Below are 17,068 nucleotides of genomic sequence, written 5' to 3'. Positions count from 1 at the left end.
TTCCTTTATGATGTGCTTGTTATTTTTTATTTACAGTAGCCAGATCAGAGGTGGGTTCCTATCAGTGCGCTCTGGTGCACCACTCCAATAGTGGCCTGCCGATTGCCCAATTTGCCAGTCCGTGCATGGTGCCATTCTTTCCTAATTTTTGGCACATTTTTTGCTGAGTATGCGCAGAAGAAAAACCATCCCTCTGTGCATGCACCAAAGCAAAATCTTGCGTGAAACATTGCGATCGCACGCAGCACTCCTGTAGGAGGGTAAGAGGAACCCGCACCGCACCGACTAGAGCAGTGTTTCCCAACCTTTTTTGAGCCGCGGCACATTATTCATATTTTCAAAATCCCGGGGAACACTGAAAGGGGGGGGGGCGGGGCGGGGGGAGGGCTAAAGAAAAGTTTGGACAAAAAAACCCTCTCTCTTCCTCCCTTTCGCTCTATTTCTCCCTCTTTCTCTTTTCCTTCCTTCCCTTCTTTCTCTCTCTCCATCCCTCTTTCTTTCTCTCTTTTTTGCTCTCTTTCTCTCTCCCTCCTTCCCTTCCTCTATGTCTTTCTCTCTCCTTTGCTCTCTCTCTCTCTCTGTCTCTCTTGCTATCTCTTTCTTGCTTTTCTCTCTCTCTTGCTCTCTCTCTCTCTTTCACTGTCTTGCTGTATGTCTCTTTCTTTCTCTTTGCCTCTCTTGCTATCTCTCTTTCTTTCTCTTTCTCTCTTTCTCTCTCTCTGTCTCTCTTGCTATGTCTCTCTTTCTTTCTCTTTCTCTCTCTCTCTGTGCCTCTCTTGCTAAGTCTCTCTTTTTCTCTTGCTATGTCTCTCTTTCTTTTTCTCTCTCTCTGCCTCTCTTGCTATGTCTCTCTTTCTCTGCCTCTCTTTCTTGCTCTGTCTCTCTCTCTCTGCCTCTCTTGCTATGTCTCTCTTTCTTTCTCTCTCTCTCTTTCTCTGCCTCTCTTTCTTGCTCTGTCTCTTTCTCTGCCTCTCTTGCTATGTCTCTCTTTCTCTCTCTCTCTGCCTCTCTTATATGTCTCTCTTTCTTTCTCTCTCTCTCTCTCAGCTGACTGCAAGCGGGAGCCCTGATGGCGACAGCTGGACGTGCTGCTGGACACCGTATATGCCAGGCCCGCAGCGCCAGCATGTACGACGTCTAGCAGCACGTCCAACCGCCACCGTCAGGGCTCCCGCTTGCAGTCAGCTGAGAGAGAGAGAGAGAGCGCTCCCTCTCGCCGCCGCCATCTCCCCACGACTGCCTGCGGCCACTGCGGCCGCCCCCGCCCCCCGCTCCCATCGCCAGTGCCCTCCCGCCGGGCCACAAAGGAAACTTGCCGTCGACGCAGGAGAAGCTCCAGCTGGGCGGGGCGCTGCCGGTACTTCCGTCTTGGGGCTCCCGCTCGCAGCTGTCAACCGGCTCCTGCTCGATGCCGCGGTTTTCGGCGCTCTCCTGCTGGGTCCCAAAGAAGGAAGGCAGGGAAAAGGCGCGAAGAATAAAGCTCTCCTTCTTCCTGCCTTCCTTCTTTGGCGCCCAGCAGGAGAGCGCCGAAAACCGCGGCATCGAGCAGGAGGCGGGGGACAGCTGCGAGCGGGAGCCCCAGGACGGAAGTACCGGCAGCGCCCCGCCCAGCTGGAGCTTAGCGGCACACCTGGCCATGTCTCGCGGCACACCGGTGTGCCGCGGCACACCGGTTGGGAAACGCTGGACTAGAGTATCTGGTCTCAATTTGGAATGACAACTTAACATAATAATAATGGTTTGTCACACAGTAGGCCAGATGCTCAGACTGGATTTGACATTTTTGTCTACTTATTGAATCCTTTCCAAGGACCTGGGATAGGCAGATGTGGATGTTTGATGGTGTTCCAGATATTGCCGCAGGATGGAAGCTGCTCCAAGTAAAGCTGCCTTTTGCAATTGACTGATAGCAAATTTGTCAATGCCAATGGTTGTTGTTGTTATTATTATTATTTAGCATTTAATCTTCAATTTGATTCATAGTCTGGGACTGGTAAAAACATAACAGTTCAAGTACTAACCAAAGAGCTAAAGCTGTTAGGATAGTGTTTGAGTATTTAAGCAGTTCTGAGTTCTGCTAAGTTCAAATTTTCCAAGTATCTAGGCAACCCTTTGGATATTGCTTCAAGGGTTATTACTATTGAGACAACCATTGGTTTCTTCTTCTTTCTTCTTCTTTCGTGGCTGCTTCTGCTTTTTCTTCTCCTTTGGATACCTATTGAATGTATTATAGATAATAGTCTTGTATAGTAAGACATAAGAGCCGAGGTGGCGCAGCACGTAGAGTGCAGAACTGCAGGCCACTAAAGCTGACTGTAGATCTGTAGGTCAGTGGTTCAAATCTCATCACCAGCTCAAGGCTGACTCAGCCTTCCATCCTTCTGAGATGGGTAAAATGAGGAACCGGATTTTATTTATTTATTTGTTGGATTCGATATGCCGCCCCTCTCCGTGGACTTGGGGCGGCTAACAACAGTGATAAAGGATTGTGGGGGCAATATGCTGACTCTGTTAAAAAGTGCTATTGCTATCATGTTGTAAGCCGCCCTGAGTCTAAAAAGAAGGGAGGCATAAAAATCAAATAAAGAAAGAAATAGTGGTGATGGTGTTCAACAGAAACCAGGAGACTGAGTTCTGGTATCACCTAGGGCAGGGATAGGCAAAGTTGGCTCTTCTATGACTCCCAGAATTTCTGAGCCAATCATGCTAGCTTAAGAATTCTGGGAATTGAAGTCCACATGTCATAGAAGAACCAACTTTGCCTACCCCTGGCCTAGGGCATGAAACTTGGCTGAGTGACTTTGAATAAATCCCTTTCTCAGCCCAATCAAGCTCACAGGGTTGTTGGTTTGGTTTAAAGAAAAGGAAGGAGGAGTATTAAGAATGTTTAAGTGCTGTTGCTATAAAAGTAATTATTATTATTATTATTATTATTATTATTAATAATAATAATAATAATAATAATAATAATAATTTATTAGATTTGTATGCCGCCCCTCTCCGAAGACTCGGGGCGGCTCACAACTATTTATACTGTACATTGCCCAGAGTTCCTCACTGAGAAAGATGGTGGTATATTATCATGAAATATATATAAATATTCTGGTATGTAAAAACACAAATAAAAGTGGGATAAAAATCTAATAAATAAGGAGAAGAGGAAATAAAAAGTGGCTATTCTATCATTACGAGTTACAGTTTAAAATATTAAAGTTGCAAGTATTATGATTATTTGGCTTTCTCGTTCATAACATTGAAAATGAGGAGATAAAGGAAGAGCATACACTATATCAAGATACTTGTTATGTAATAAATGTTTTGGTCTTAAGCTAAATAACATAATATTGAAATTTCTTTAGAATCTTGTCAAAAATTTTGCTTAACACTAGTCTATTTAATATTAGTCATGCTATATATGAAGTTACTGATAAATTCTTGCCATTTGTGAAGAATTTTCTCAGAAATTATAATTGATGCCATTTGAAACAGATTGTTTACTTTTCATAAAACATTTATTTTAATGATTACAATTGATCCTAACCAAAATATGGATTCCTCCACCTTTCAAAGTCCTTTTTAATCTCTTGCCAGCATTTAACATTGTAAACATTATTATGATTCTTGATTATTTACTATCAAATGCAAACCAAAATATTTTGCACAAAGGACTACCTGATAACAGATTCTTCTTGCAAAAAAAAAAAGGGGGGGAATCTCTTTCAGATACATTTTTAGTCTTTAAAAGTATGTTAGGGTGTGTTAGGTGGTATACAAATTAATTATTTAATTACATGACTGTTGACTCCTAGCTCCTAGGCCAGTGATGGTGGACCTTTTCTCCCTCTGGTGCCGAAAGAGCATGTGCATGTGCTATCGCACATGCGTGAGTGCCCACACCCATAATTCAATGTCTGGGGAGGGCAAAAACAGCTTCCCCTGCCACACAGAGGCCCAGTAGGTTTGTGTTTTCCCCTCCCCAGGCTCCAAAGGCTTCCCTGAAGCCCAGGGGAGTGTACAAACACTCTCCCCCAGCCCCCGGGAGGCTCTCTGGAAGTCGAAAATGCCCTCTCAGAGCATTTGTGCAAGCCAAAAATCAGGTGGCTGGCACATACATGCACATTGGAGCTTAACTAGGGCAACGGCTCACATGCCAGCAGATATGGCTCCGCATGCAACTTGTGGCACTCATGCCATAGGTTCACCATCACTGTCCTAGACTGTTGATTCAGATAGATTTTCTCTGTGTCAATATGTCCTTAATCTCTTCCTTTAGGTTTCCCAATGGTGCACTCATTGCCATTATCATCTAATCCAGGGATCTCCAACCTTAGCAACTTTAACACTTGTGGAATTCAACTTCCAGAACTGGGAGTTAAAGTTCACGTCTTAAAGTTGCCAAGGTTGAAGACACTTTATCTAGTCCATCCCTTTGCTGCTGGTTATGCTTTTCTTTTCTTTCCACTTTCCCAGCATTAAAGCCTTTTCCAGAGAGTTGGGTCTTCACATATGGTGTCTGAAATAGAATAATGTATGGTCATTTATGCCTTGAGAGAGAACTTTTCATTGCTTTGTTCAATGATCCATTGGTTGATTTTCTTGGCTGTCCACAATATTCTCTTAAGTCTTTTCCAACACCAAAGTTGAAAGAAATCACAGGACACTTTCTATCCTGCTTCTTTAAAGCCTTTAAAGATAAAGAAATAAATGACTTAAAATATGCAGATGGTGTGCTGGTGGTAGGGGTTGGGGGAAGAGGGTCATGACCCAGGCTCCTAACTCAGATTCTGAATCTAAAGAAGCTGCTCCTGCTGAACCTATGGAATGTCAACTTCAAAAGACACCAGGCTGATTAAAAAAACAAGACACCACCTGGACAGCAGGTCACATAAGACAACCACAGGTAAAAAAAAGTTGGATTTGTTGGGCATCTTGTCTGGATTACCTCAAAGGACTAGATCTTGATTCACCTATGGAATTAAAGCAGGGTGAGCACTTGGATAAAGGATGGCCAGTTGATTTCTCAGCAGTAATCTTAATGAAGCAAAGCAGCAGGGTTGTACCCGTGTAATTTATTTTTATCTATGTATTTGTCAAACATGTATAGCATTGTAGTAGTTTGTATAAACATTAAGTAAAAAGTAACGATAAAAGAGGACAATAGTACAGAGACGGTAGGCACAGTGCTGCACTTATGCACGACCCTTACAGACCTCTTAGGAACCGGGAGAAGTTGACTATAAAAATTCCAAGGTTAAAGTTTCTGAGGTTTGGGAAAGAAACTACAGGTAGTGCATTCCAGGCACTGATCACTGAGCAAGTCAGTATTAAAGCGTCTTGACAACTACAACAAGGTTTCAGAACGTCCTTTTCCGAACAAACCACCGAGGAGCTACTATTTTTCACTTAGTCTGCAACTTACAGCAGGCGGCTGGCGCACTCCAAGGCGCACCCTCCCTCTTCTCCTAAGCGCGGTTGCCTGGGCATAGGAGGGCAAAGCGCCGCCAAACGTCTTCCGCCACCCCCGCCCGGCGCCTGCCGAGCTTGGTATCGCCTTCGCTTTCTGCCCAGGGTTTGCCGCAAGAGCCGCCACCGCCGAACAAAATGGGAAGGGTGGAGCTAAGGCACATGATTCTCTTTTTCGTGGGGAAGTAAGTACTGGCCAGTATTGCTTGGCTGAGCTTTTTGGAAAGCTCGCTCGCCGGTCTCTCCTTCCCTTTTCACCCGGAACGAGGCGGAGGAGCGCGGCGCGTTCGGTCGGAGCGCTGCTTAAGGCAGCCGTTGCAAGAGTCCAGTCCGCATTGTTCACCTTCGGCGGCTGCGCTACCTGAGCAGTTACGTCTTCCGGAGCATTCGACAAAAAGGCTTCTTACGCGCAAATGCGTCAGCCAGAGGTGGGCTGCTATGGTGGAACGGTGATATGCGCTCGCCCCCGTGGCTCTAAGTGCTAGCGGAGTCCGGCGCAATTACGTCTGGGCAGGTAGCAAAACTGCGCGCGGACACTTGTGCCAGACTCCACTAGCACTCAGAGCCTCGGGGGCGAGCGCACGTCGCGGAGGGGAGAGGTCGCCTTCGCGGGATTGCAGAGCGCCGGGAATGCCCTTAGTGCGTGCTCGCTCCCTCCCCTGTGATTCCTCTCAGTGCCTTCCTCTCCGGAGACCCTTATGGAGAGAGACTCCCTGCCCTGCCTGAGGCCCTTCGGGAGCGTCGGGTTTCAACTCCCATTTTCCCATGATTATGCTGTGCAGGGGATGTGGGCATTGCACTCCAAGGGAAGCGGAAATCAGGTTGGGTATGGTTGATTTAATTTCTCCGCGTTAGTCGCTGGGCTACCATGAGATGCACGGAGTTATAAATCTCTTTTGGGTGAGTCCGATTCTGGGTTGCCTGTTGGTTTTTCCTCTTTTGAGTTTTCTGTGCCATGGCTGGCCTCCTAATCTCAGTTATTGGGGGAAGTAATAATAATTGCACTTTAACGAAAGACGCTTTTTTTCCACATGCTGTGGTGCACATTGGCAACAGGAGGTATTGACCGCAGACAGTGCTCACATGGATTGGAGTGAGTGATGGTTAAACTGGCTGGTTCTCCGTTGTGTAAATCCAGCAGGTATAGTTGCTTTATATTTGAGTGTGAATGTGTCCTTTGAATACAGTTGTAAGTAGAGTACCTTCAGGGACTATGCAAGACAAAATAATTTGTATTTCAGGATTACAAACTCCATTTGCTAAATAGAGAGATGAAAATAAGTTTGGAAGAAAATGTAGAATCAACTATTGAGATAAGCATATAGGAAGGGAGAAAATATACTGCTCAAAAAATAAAGGGAACATTCAAATAGCACATCCTAGATCTGAATGAATGAAATATTCTCATTGAATACTTTGTTCTGTACAAAATTGAATGTGCACAACAGCATGTGAAACTGATTGTCAATCAGTGTTATTTCCTAAAATGGACAGTTTGATTTCACAGAAGTTTGATTTACTTGGAGTTATATTGTGCTAAGTGTTCCCTTTATTTATTTGAGCAGTGTACATTGGACAATAAGCCAGTTTTCCTTAAAGAATGTTTGGCTAGAAAACTGCCCTCAGTTAATTTTTTAAAAATGGGTGGGTATACTTAACAGATATATTAGGATAATGATGGAAGAGGTAACAGTTGTCCAGACTTTCATTTTCAGCCATGCTTGTCTATCCTTTGCAGGGATTCTGCAGAATCCTGATGCTGCTCATTCTGTCTTTGGCTCTGTCATACAATGTTGTGTATGGGAGCATTTCCTGCTATGATGACTCTGGGAAGCCTGTGGACTGGTATGTGTCTATTTTACCTGGTTTTATCTTTCGTTTCCTCAAAAATGATTCCTTTCCTGCCTTTCATCAGTCTCCAGAGCAATTTACAAAAAGTAAAACTAAATCCTCCCACTCTCCATCTTTAGCCTCCCTGTTTCTTTGACAGTTTGTTGACTTTATCCCAACTCCTTCCCTGCAACTATCCATGAACAAGAGGTGTATTTGAAATGCCTTGTGCAAGAGATGCAAGCAGTACTCTACCCTGGCTGCCTTTTAGTTAGAAATCGCATTTATTGTTTTTATCAACAGTCACACTCTACATGGACTCTTGGTGGTGCACAATTAAGAAAGTACATACAGTATATAATGAAACAATAATTCTTAAAACTATCCAAATTTTTCATAATTACTACAAAAAAAATTCCTAATGGATGTATTGATGACTGTACCCTATGGCAGTGTTTCCCAACCTTTTTTGAGCCGCGGCACATTATTCATATTTTCAAAATCCTGGGGAACATTGAACGGGTGGGGGGGGGCGCTAAAGAAAAGTTTGGACAAAAAAAAAATCTCTCCCTCCCTTTCGCTCTATTTCTCCCTCCCTCATTCTCTTCCTTCCCTTCTTTCTCTCTCTCCATCCCTTTCTTTCTTTCTTCCTCTTTTTTGCTCTCTCCCTCCTTCCCTCCCTCTATGTCTCTCTCTCCCTTGCTCTCTCTCTCTCTCTTGCTATCTCTTTCTTGCTTTTTTCTCTCTTTCTTGCTCTCTCTCTTTCACTGCCTCTTGCTATATGTCTCTTTCTTTCGCTTTGCCTCTCTTGCTATCTCTCTCTCTGTCTCTCTCTGTCTCTCTTGCTATGTCTCTCGCCCCTGGCTGCTCGCCGCTGCCTTCGCCGAAAGCGCTTTTGTCCCGGGCTCTCAGCCAGGGGGCTGCAGGAGAGGCGGCGAAGGCGATCTCTCTCGTTCTCCGGAGGCTGGAGAAAGTGATTTTCAATGTCGGGGGCGCGGGCCGGTGTGCGCTCTTCCCCATCCCCCTGCCGGCTTACTTTGAATGGGGCAGGGGGATGGGGAGAGCGCACGCCGGCCCACGCGCCCGACATTGAAAATCACTTTCTCCAGCCTCCGGAGAACGAGAGAGATCGCCTTCGCTGCCTCTCCTGCAGCCCCCTCGCTGAGAGCCCGGGACAAAAGCGCTTTCGGCGAAGGCAGCGGCGAGCAGCCAGGGGCGCGAGGGGCCTAGAGGCGCGGGGGGAGGCCGCGGCTTCGCCCTTGGAAAAGGGTGTGCGGGGGGTGTTTTGGGGTGCGCTGGCGCAGGCGTGCGCGGCCCGGCACCCTCCTGCTCCCACCGCCCTCCCTCCGGGCCCCAAAGGACATTGGTTGCCGCCCCCGCCAGGGAAGCTCCAGCTGGGCTGGGCGCTGCTGGTGCCTCCGCCCTAGAGCTCTTGCCACCGCCATCCCCCAGCTACTACTTGGTGCCGTTGCTGATGGCGCCCTCCTCTTGCTGCCGGTGCGAAGAATGAAGCTCTCCTTTTTTCCCGCCTTCCTTCTTTGGGGCAGGAGAGCGCCAGCAATAGCGGCATCGGAAAGTAGCCGCACCGGCAGTGCCCCGCCCAGCTGGAGCTGCCCTAGGAGTTTGGCGGCACACCTGACCATGTCTCACAGCACACTAGTGTGCCGCGGCACACTGGTTGGGAAACGCTGCCCTATGGAACATATTCCCTCTTAAGGCGTTTCTAAAGTGATTTGAATCATTTGGATTTCTGGCAAAAGATTGGTCTGCAGTGTAGGTGCCACTGCTGGGAAACATCCCATTTCTCAGTGAAGCTATCTTTGAAATACTGTGAGCCTCACCACTTCCCTAGATTGCCTCGGGAATTTACATCCTTAATATGCTCTATCTCAGGGCTGTCAAACTCATGGCCCATGGGCTGGATGTGTCAACATATGCCATGGCCATGCCCGGTTTAGTCAAGGAGGAAAAAAGTCATGATACCTCATGTGACCAGAGCTGCGAGTTTGACACCCCTGCTGTAGCTCATTTCCTTTCAGTCTGTAACTCTTTAATCCTACAATGGAGTCATGTTGCATACTTCAGCAGAAATTAAAGACAGAGTTTTCTCATCCATGGGCTGTTTGTGATTTCTGAAGTCCTGTTTTACAGGTTTATTGTTTACAAGCTGCCAAAGTCCCATCACCACTCCCCAGTAGAAGGCATGCGGTACATGTATCAAGATGGACGTACCCAGGGCTGGGTGCAAGGCAGGAGCTTGATGAACAGTACTGAGGGAGCTGTGGGCAGAACACTGAATCAGCTGTACCTGGAGGCAGCCAACAGGCAGGTGAGTCTGCAGAAAGAGCACTTTCTCATGGTTCCAAATTAAAACTCATGGTCATGGGGTAATGTGGCTCTCACTGAAAAAACTCAGTTTTTACTGACCAAGATTTCCCTTGAATCACACCACTCACTACTTGTCCATCCCAAGTACCATGTTTCCCCTAAAACAAGACCCCATCTTATATTTTTTTGAACCCTGAAATAAGCGCTTGGCCTTATTGCCATGCACTCAAGAGCCCGATTGGGCTTATTATCAGGGGATGTCTTATTTTGGGGGAAACAGGGTAGATCCATCTGAGAGGAAAGGATTGAATGCTAAATTATGGTAAGGACCACAGTATAGTTGAGGCAGGTGGCAGACTGCCATAGGTCCTCTAACTTTTTCAGACTGTGGAATTTGTTAGTTGAAAGAAATCCTAGAACCTTTGGTCAAGAGGTAAAACAATATGTCACGACATGCACATAAATGGCCCCTGGAGGGGAGGGTTTGAAATGTCACCGAATAAGCCTGCCCTTAAAACAATTGTAATCTCTCATGAAGCTACTTGTTCTATTTGAAAAACCCTGCTCTACCTGTGTTTTATTTTCCCTCCAGAGGGAGGAAGAGACGGCCTATGTCCTGTACAACGATGAGCCTCCAAAGGAGAATTTCTACGGTTCTAAGGGTCATACAAAAGGTAGTGCCCTTGCATCAAAATGTATTCAAAGAGATAGGCTACCTGTGACCTGCAGTCTTGGATTTTTCTTCAGTTTAGTCTTGTGGTGAAGCAGACCAGCCACCCCGTACTGCACTCCTGGGACTTCAAGTCAGCTGGACAGAGGTTGACTGCATCTTTTGGTTTTTTCCCCCCCTACTCAGGGGTCATCCTCCTGGACAGAACTCAAGGATTCTGGCTTGTTCACAGCACACCTCGGTTCCCTCCCAGACTGGATGAGAAGGAGTATGCATGGCCCCACACTGCCCTGACTTATGGACAGAGCTTTCTGTGTGTCACCTACCCCTATAGCCAGTTCAAAGCCATAGGTAGGTGTGAGGGCTGGGGAATGTTAGGATGTTTTAAATCTTCATGCTGAAAATCAAAACCTTGGGATTATTTCAGGGCATTTGGCTAGGAAGTGCTAAAATGTCTTTCCCAAACTAAAATCTTCCTGAATTTGTGGCTTGTACAGGAGAATGAATGGACTATAAAGATATAGATAAGATAGTCAAGACAGCAGACCTATTGCCTTGACAGAGGAGGGAAGAGGAATTGGTAGCTTCATGCTCCTAAGAAGCATAACCTCTAAAATTATTGTTCAAGAGCTACAAATATTTGTGAGGAAGAATTTCAGCCAAACATTTTGACACTAGTTTCCCTGAAATGCACATCTCAACCACGCCATGCCTTCCCACAAAAATGGAAGGTTTGTCCCTTGTCCCAACAAAGGAATAGCATATGTACCTTCACTAAGTAGCACCATCTCTCAACATGATTCCATTTCAAGAAGCACCACACTATTCCTGTGGATAAACTGAGGCAGATTCTACACAAGGTAGTGCTATATTTATAGCATCCCACATAAGCAGCCCTATTCAGCTTGCTTTTAAGAGGCCCTGTCTCCTTCTTAACAATCGACAAGCTGCCAGTCAGTTAATAGTGGTGTTGTTGTTTTTTAAGCTTCATTACAGAGACAAGCCTGATGAGAATGGGGATGTTGCAATATGTTGCCAACCCAGTTTTGGCATCCTCTTGTAAGCCAGGTGAAGGAAGTGCTGGTTAACTTTGGCAAAGGAGGGAAGCAAAGGGTCTTTCTGAGACCGGAGAATGTAGATACCAGCAGCAGAGAAATATCCTTAGTTGTTCTCAGACCACAGAGGGGTCAAAATATTCTTTTTTCCTGGTAGGATGATAATATGCTCCCAACCAATTAATCTAATACTGTACTGTACACTGTATTTCTGCCTTTAGGGAATCAGCTGCTCTTCACAGAGCCCCATGTCTATGATTACCAGGTTCAAGGGGACTTTGCCCAGGATTTGCCTGCCTTGTTGAATGCTTCTGAGGGAGAACATGTTCAGAAGGAACCATGGAACTCCCAGGTGACTCTGACCTCAAAAGGGGGCAAGGAATTTGTCAGCTTTGCAAAATTCCGTTTCTTTGATGATGGTAAGTAATGAGGGAGGATAGTTAGTCTTGGTAGGTGTAGAAAGCAGTCAAGTTACTAGAGAGAATCAGGGAATATGGCCACCGATTTATATCAACGCTATCCTCATTTGCTATTATTTCATCTCCCCAGATCTGTATTCTGGCTGGTTGGCCCAGGCTCTTGCTACTGATCTCTATGTTGAGTTCTGGCTCAAGTCTCCAAGAATTTTGGCATCCAACTGCTCTGGGAAGTACAGAGTCTACAATGTGGAGAAACTGGCATTCCAGAAGCCATCTACCACCTTCTTTTCCACATCGGACCATTCCAAGTGGTGTGTTGGAATAGAGAGTGATCCGGGGTGGGCCTGTGTTGGAGACATGAACCGTAATTGTGCAGAGGAACACCGTGGGGGTGGTACCATCTGTTGCCGTGATGCCACAATTTGGAAAAGCTTTCACTCCTTGGTACAGAACTATACCGATTGTGATACAACAGGATATGGACCCTAATTGGCTAAAATTGTCTGTTATTAAGTGAGCAGAATTCAGACTAAGAGAAAGGACTAAGAATATTCGAAGACGTAACAGTGTCCCTGCATATCCTCTTCACAACCTATTAACTCCCTACATAGCATAATGCAGTGAGTTGTGTTGTTGCTTTGCTTTCCTTTAAAAAAAGTTAATTTCCAGCAATGGTTCCTTTGTGTTCTGGACTGCTTCAATTGCAATTTTTTTTTCTGTTACATGGTAACATTTCCAAGGGGCGACATGAGCTATATTGAAAAATATAGGACATTCTTTTCCTAAAATAAAAAATGTATATAGTGTTTATTTTCTGTAATTTCCTAAAAACTGGGTATTCCAAGGAAAATATTTTTCTGTAGCAAATTCTGTGTGTGTGTCGGAAACAGGCTGATCTAAGGATAAGGCTCCCTGCCCCCTTCTAACAGGAAAGCCTTTAACAAGGCCACTGTAGCCTGTTTATAAATACAGCATCTCTTAAACCACCGCAACCACAAACTTACTGAGTAATTTCCACATGTGTATTGTAATTCTGTATTTACAGAATACATGGTCATCTCAATTCTACTCAAGTAACTCAATTTGAAATGGAGTGACTTGCTCTCCTCTCCTATTGTTCTTGGCTAGCCCAGGAATATACCGTATTTTCCGGCGTATAAGACGACTGGGTGTATAACTTTTCCAGTTAAAATATAGAATTTGAGATATACTCGCCGTATAAGACTACCCCTCTTCTGACGCACACCAAATAAAAATGAAAAAACCCCCATCAGTTTTGATTTCAACATGTGGGAGGCAGGGAAGCAATTACTATAATAGGAGAGTCAGACACATCAAAGGGACGGGGTTTATCGGCAGCCGGAGCGTGTGCTGAGGTCTGTAAGGCAGAGGGGAAGGAACCAATAGGAGGGCCAGATACACGAAAGGGGCGGAGCTTATCGGCAGCCGGAGCGTGTGCTGAGGTCTGTAAGGCAGAGGGGAAGGAACCAATAGGAGGGCCAGATACACGAAAGGGGCGGAGCTTATCGGCAGCCGGAGCGTGTGCTGAGGTCTGTAAGGCAGAGGGGAAGGAACCAGTAGGAGGGCCAGATACATGAAAGGGACGGGGTTTATCGGCAGCCGGAGCGTGTGCTGAGGTCTGTAAGGCAGAGGGGAAGGAACCAATAGGAGGGCCAGATACATGAAAGGGACGGGGTTTATCGGCAGCCGGAGCGTGTGCTGAGGTCTGTAAGGCAGAGGGGAAGGAACCAATAGGAGGGCCAGATACATGAAAGGGACGGGGTTTATCGGCAGCCGGAGCGTGTGCTGAGGTCTGTAATGCAGAGGGGAAGGAACCAATAGGAGGGCCAGATACATGAAAGGGGCGGAGCTTAGCAGCCGGGGAGCGCACCATTTCACTGGGTGGGGGGGGGGGTTTTCTTGGCAGTGAGAGAGCGTGGCCCTTCACGGAACCGAATCACGGAATCTGCAGTGAGGTACCGGTAGTAATGGGATACTGATCACACATTCTACAGCCTGTGTGATCAGTATCCGGCGAATTTTCTATACTGTGGAATCAGTATCCGGCGTACAAGACGACCCCCCACTTTGGAAAAGATTTTCAGGGGTTTAAAAGTCGTCTTATACGCCGGAAAATACGGTAGTTTCATCGCCCAGCAGGTCATGGAAGAGGATCTCCCACAATCATAGATGTGGATTAAATCAGCAGAGTCTTTCAGATGGTGGAAAAAAAATACCAGAGACAAAATGAATAAAAGCTAAAATGCTTTAAAGATGTGTTTTGATGTTTTCATCTTTAAATTCATTAAATATCTGTTTTACAAAACAAAAGGCCTGGTTAAAATCTATTGTGCAATCTGGAATGATAAGATATTGTAACCTGGGCTGCCCTCTCCTTTGATAAATACAACAGTTGAGAACCCAGATGGGAATTTAGGAACTTCTTGGACAATTATTCTAAGCAGGCCATAATCATAGTTGTCATAGTTGAGAAGAGACCGGACAGCCACTTGTCCGAAATGATACAGGGTTTCCTGCTTGAGCAGAGGCTTGTGCTAGAAAACCTCCAAAGTTACTTCCAATTCTTGACATTATGTATTCTCCGAATGGATCAGAAGATGGATATATCAGACCTTCCTGAGCTGATGGGAGGAGCTTTCCAGATGTTACCGTAAAAGAGAAGCACATTTAACAAATGCAGCACGGTGATAGTGGGGTGTTTGTTTTGCTTAATTTATTACTGTTTGAAATCCAGTGACACTGACACAGTTACTCCTGCCACCCTCGTCCTTGCTTTGAAGGGAGCAGCTGGCTGTTTGACCTGTTTCATAAAATACAGTACTAGGAAGTGGACTGCTTACACACATGCACCCACAAGTTAAAACTACAGTGATTCAATACTGCAACTGAAAATAGTACTGCCATTAAAAAAAATCAAGTGTTCCCCCAGTCATAATCTTTTTAAAAAAACAGTTAATGCTGTTACAAACGCTACTGATGTGAGGACAAGGCAAGACACAAAAAAGTCCTATATCTTCACTGCAGTATAAATATGGAAGAATTTATACAGTTTACCCACATCCAATACTACTTTTCTTGCTACCCGTTGCAGCTAAAGGACTAGAGCACCTCTGCTTTGGAAAAACTGATGACTGAGGTCCCCATCACGGAATGTCACCTAGTCATCTTCTGTGCCACTTCCTGAGCGATCCTAGGAGAGAAGAGGAAAATACTTTTTAGTTGATATCTTAACGTATCAAGAATCTTCCCGACTGTCCTGGGAAGTAGTAACCAGGCAAAAAAGCAGTAATCATTCAGGAAGTCTCGTGGATGAACCAAGGTCTAAAATTTTTACTTATTGTCCATGTAGCTTTTTGAAAAGGAGAACCTGGTTTTGTGTTTCCTCTTATTTAAGCGGAAAATGTTCTCTCCTTTCTTTCTTTCTTTCTTTCTTTCTTTCTTTCTTTCTTTCTTTCTTTCTCTGGCTATCTCTCTCCAACAAAAACACTCCTCCTGGGATCACTGATGACACTTTGGGGGAAAAACTATTGTTTTACCTACCTCTTCTTGCTCTTCCTCGCTATCGTCATCACTAACTACGGGTTTAGCTCGGGACCCACGGCTAGTGCGTCTGCGGCCTTTCATTCGGTCCGGTACTTTTTCTTTTCTGCCCAGTTTAATCTTCACTTTGACAGAACGAGCTGGGAAGAAGAAAAGACAGAGTGAGACTGCAAAACTGGCTATGAGATTATGTTCCTGTGCCATTATGAATTGTGACTGAAACAGGTTTGAAATCTATCCTGATTTTCATATACAGTGGTACCTCAAGATACGAACCCCTCGTCTTACGAACAACCCGAGATACGAACCCGGGGTTCAGAAAATTTTTGCCTCTTCTTACGAACTTTTTTCGTCTTACGAACGCCAAACCCGAACTTCCGGGTTTGGCGTTCGGGAGGCTGATGGGAAGCCCCGCAGCCCAGCTGTCACCTTTTAAAACAGCCGGGGGGCTTCCCAGCAGCCTCCCGGAAGCCGAAGCCAGAAGTTCGGGTTTGGCGTTCGGCTTCGGGAGGCTGCTGGGAAGCCCCCCGGCTGTTTTAAAGGTGACAGCCGGGCGGCGGGGCTTCTCGGCGACGGCGGCAGGTTCGTAAGATTGAAAACGTTCGGGAGGCCGCTTTGGTCTTTTGGCTGGGAGGGAGGGCAGGAGGTCCGGCGCTGGGGGAGGGAGTCAGGGAGGTCCTCCTGCTCCCCCCTCCCAGTGAAAAACACAAAGACGGTCTGCCGCCGGAGACCCCTTTGTATTTTTGGCTGGGGGGGGGGAAGCAGGAGGCGCAGGATCGGGCCGGCGGGGGGCACGGGAAGAGGCAGCAGGTCTGGGACACCCCCCACCCCAGCACTTTGAATCCCGCCGCTTCTGCTGGATACGGGCGATGGGCGGGGCGAGCTGCCACAGCCCCTGGCTTCCGCGCCGCTCGTCCCACCCACCGCCCGTATCCAGCAGAAGCTGCTGGATTCAAAGTGCTGGGGTGGGGGCCTGTCGGGACACCCCCCACCCCAGCACTTTGAATCCCGCCGCTTCTGCTGGATACGGGCGGTGGGCGGGGCGAGCTGCCACAGCCCCTGGCTTCCGCGCCGCCCGTCCCACCCACCGCCCGTATCCAGCAGAAGCGGCGGGATTCAAAGTGCTGGGGTGGGGGCCTGTCGGGACACCCCCCATCCCAGCACTTTGAATCCCGCCGCTTCTGCTGGATACGGGCGGTGGGCGGGGCGAGCTGCCACAGCCCCTGGCTTCCGCGCCGCCCGTCTTCAGCAGAAGCTGCTGGATTCAAAGTGCTGGGATGGGGACTGTTGGGACACCCCCCATCCCAGCACTTTGAATCCTGCCGCTTCTGCTGGATACGCGCCGCCCGTCTTCAGCAGAAGCTGCTGGATTCAAAGTGCTGGGGTGGGGGACTGTCGGGACCCCCCCATCCCAGCACTTTGAATCCTGCCGCTTCTGCTGGATACGGGCGGTGGGCGGGGCGAGCTGCCACAGCCCCTGGCTTCCGCGCCGCCCGTCCCACCCACCGCCCGTATTCAGCAGAAGCTGCTGGATTCAAAGTGCTGGGGTGGGGGCCTGTCGGGACACCCCCCATCCCAGCACTTTGAATCCTGCCGCTTCTGCTGGATACGCACCGCCCGTCTTCAGCAGAAGCTGCTGGATTCAAAGTGCTGGGGTGGGGGACTGTCGGGACACCCCCCATCCCAGCACTTTGAATCCTGCCGCTTCTGCTGGATATGCGCCGCCCGTCTTCAGCAGAAGC

The 17,068-nt window shown here is 47.1% G+C and overlaps 2 protein-coding genes across 20 annotated transcripts in view; one reads left to right on the top strand and one right to left on the bottom strand.

The window, feature by feature from the left end:
- The first annotated feature begins 5,523 nt into the window (after positions 1–5,523).
- DNASE2 (deoxyribonuclease 2, lysosomal) lies at positions 5,524–12,573 on the top strand. 6 transcript variants are annotated; one of them, XM_070741607.1, is made up of 7 exons: positions 5,524–5,648; positions 7,202–7,308; positions 9,445–9,622; positions 10,214–10,295; positions 10,478–10,642; positions 11,568–11,765; positions 11,896–12,573. In XM_070741607.1, exons 2-7 carry the CDS (start codon positions 7,220–7,222, stop codon positions 12,252–12,254), a joined length of 1,071 nt encoding a protein of 356 aa, XP_070597708.1. In that variant the 5' UTR covers positions 5,524–5,648; positions 7,202–7,219; the 3' UTR covers positions 12,255–12,573. The 6 variants fall into 6 exon arrangements, with proteins under 6 accessions (XP_070597708.1, XP_070597705.1, XP_070597707.1 ...); XM_070741604.1 differs by having other exon boundaries at positions 5,613–5,891; XM_070741606.1 differs by lacking the exon at positions 5,524–5,648 and adding an exon at positions 5,816–5,831.
- Positions 12,574–14,482: 1,909 nt separating this feature from the next.
- The window catches only part of SMARCA4 (SWI/SNF related BAF chromatin remodeling complex subunit ATPase 4), a 73,234-nt gene continuing 70,648 nt past the window's right edge, over positions 14,483–17,068 (bottom strand). For 10 of the 14 annotated variants that reach the window (XM_070741588.1, XM_070741600.1, XM_070741594.1 and 7 more), the window contains 2 exons: positions 15,327–15,466; positions 14,483–14,976 (listed from right to left, as the gene is read on the bottom strand). In XM_070741588.1, the coding sequence (XP_070597689.1) occupies positions 14,944–14,976; positions 15,327–15,466 (173 nt within the window). In that variant the 3' untranslated portion in view covers positions 14,483–14,943. The remainder of the gene's footprint in view (positions 14,977–15,326; positions 15,467–17,068) is intronic. The other 4 variants (XM_070741598.1, XM_070741599.1, XM_070741590.1 and 1 more) reach the window with 1 other exon arrangement.

The sequence above is a fragment of the Erythrolamprus reginae genome, chromosome 2 (assembly GCF_031021105.1).
Source record: "Erythrolamprus reginae isolate rEryReg1 chromosome 2, rEryReg1.hap1, whole genome shotgun sequence".
In the NCBI taxonomy this organism is placed as follows: domain Eukaryota; kingdom Metazoa; phylum Chordata; class Lepidosauria; order Squamata; family Dipsadidae; genus Erythrolamprus; species Erythrolamprus reginae.
The sequence above is the reverse complement of the archived record's forward strand: the minus strand, read 5'-3'. Positions and strand labels throughout refer to the sequence as shown.

Coding starts and splice junctions, on each gene's coding strand:
- DNASE2 (XM_070741602.1), top strand. CDS start 6,337: ATGCACGGAGTTATAAATCTCTTTTGG. Junction 9,623..10,213: donor TGGAGGCAGCCAACAGGCAG/GTGAGTCTGCAG, acceptor TTTTCCCTCCAG/AGGGAGGAAGAGACGGCCTA. Junction 10,643..11,567: donor TAGCCAGTTCAAAGCCATAG/GTAGGTGTGAGG, acceptor TTCTGCCTTTAG/GGAATCAGCTGCTCTTCACA.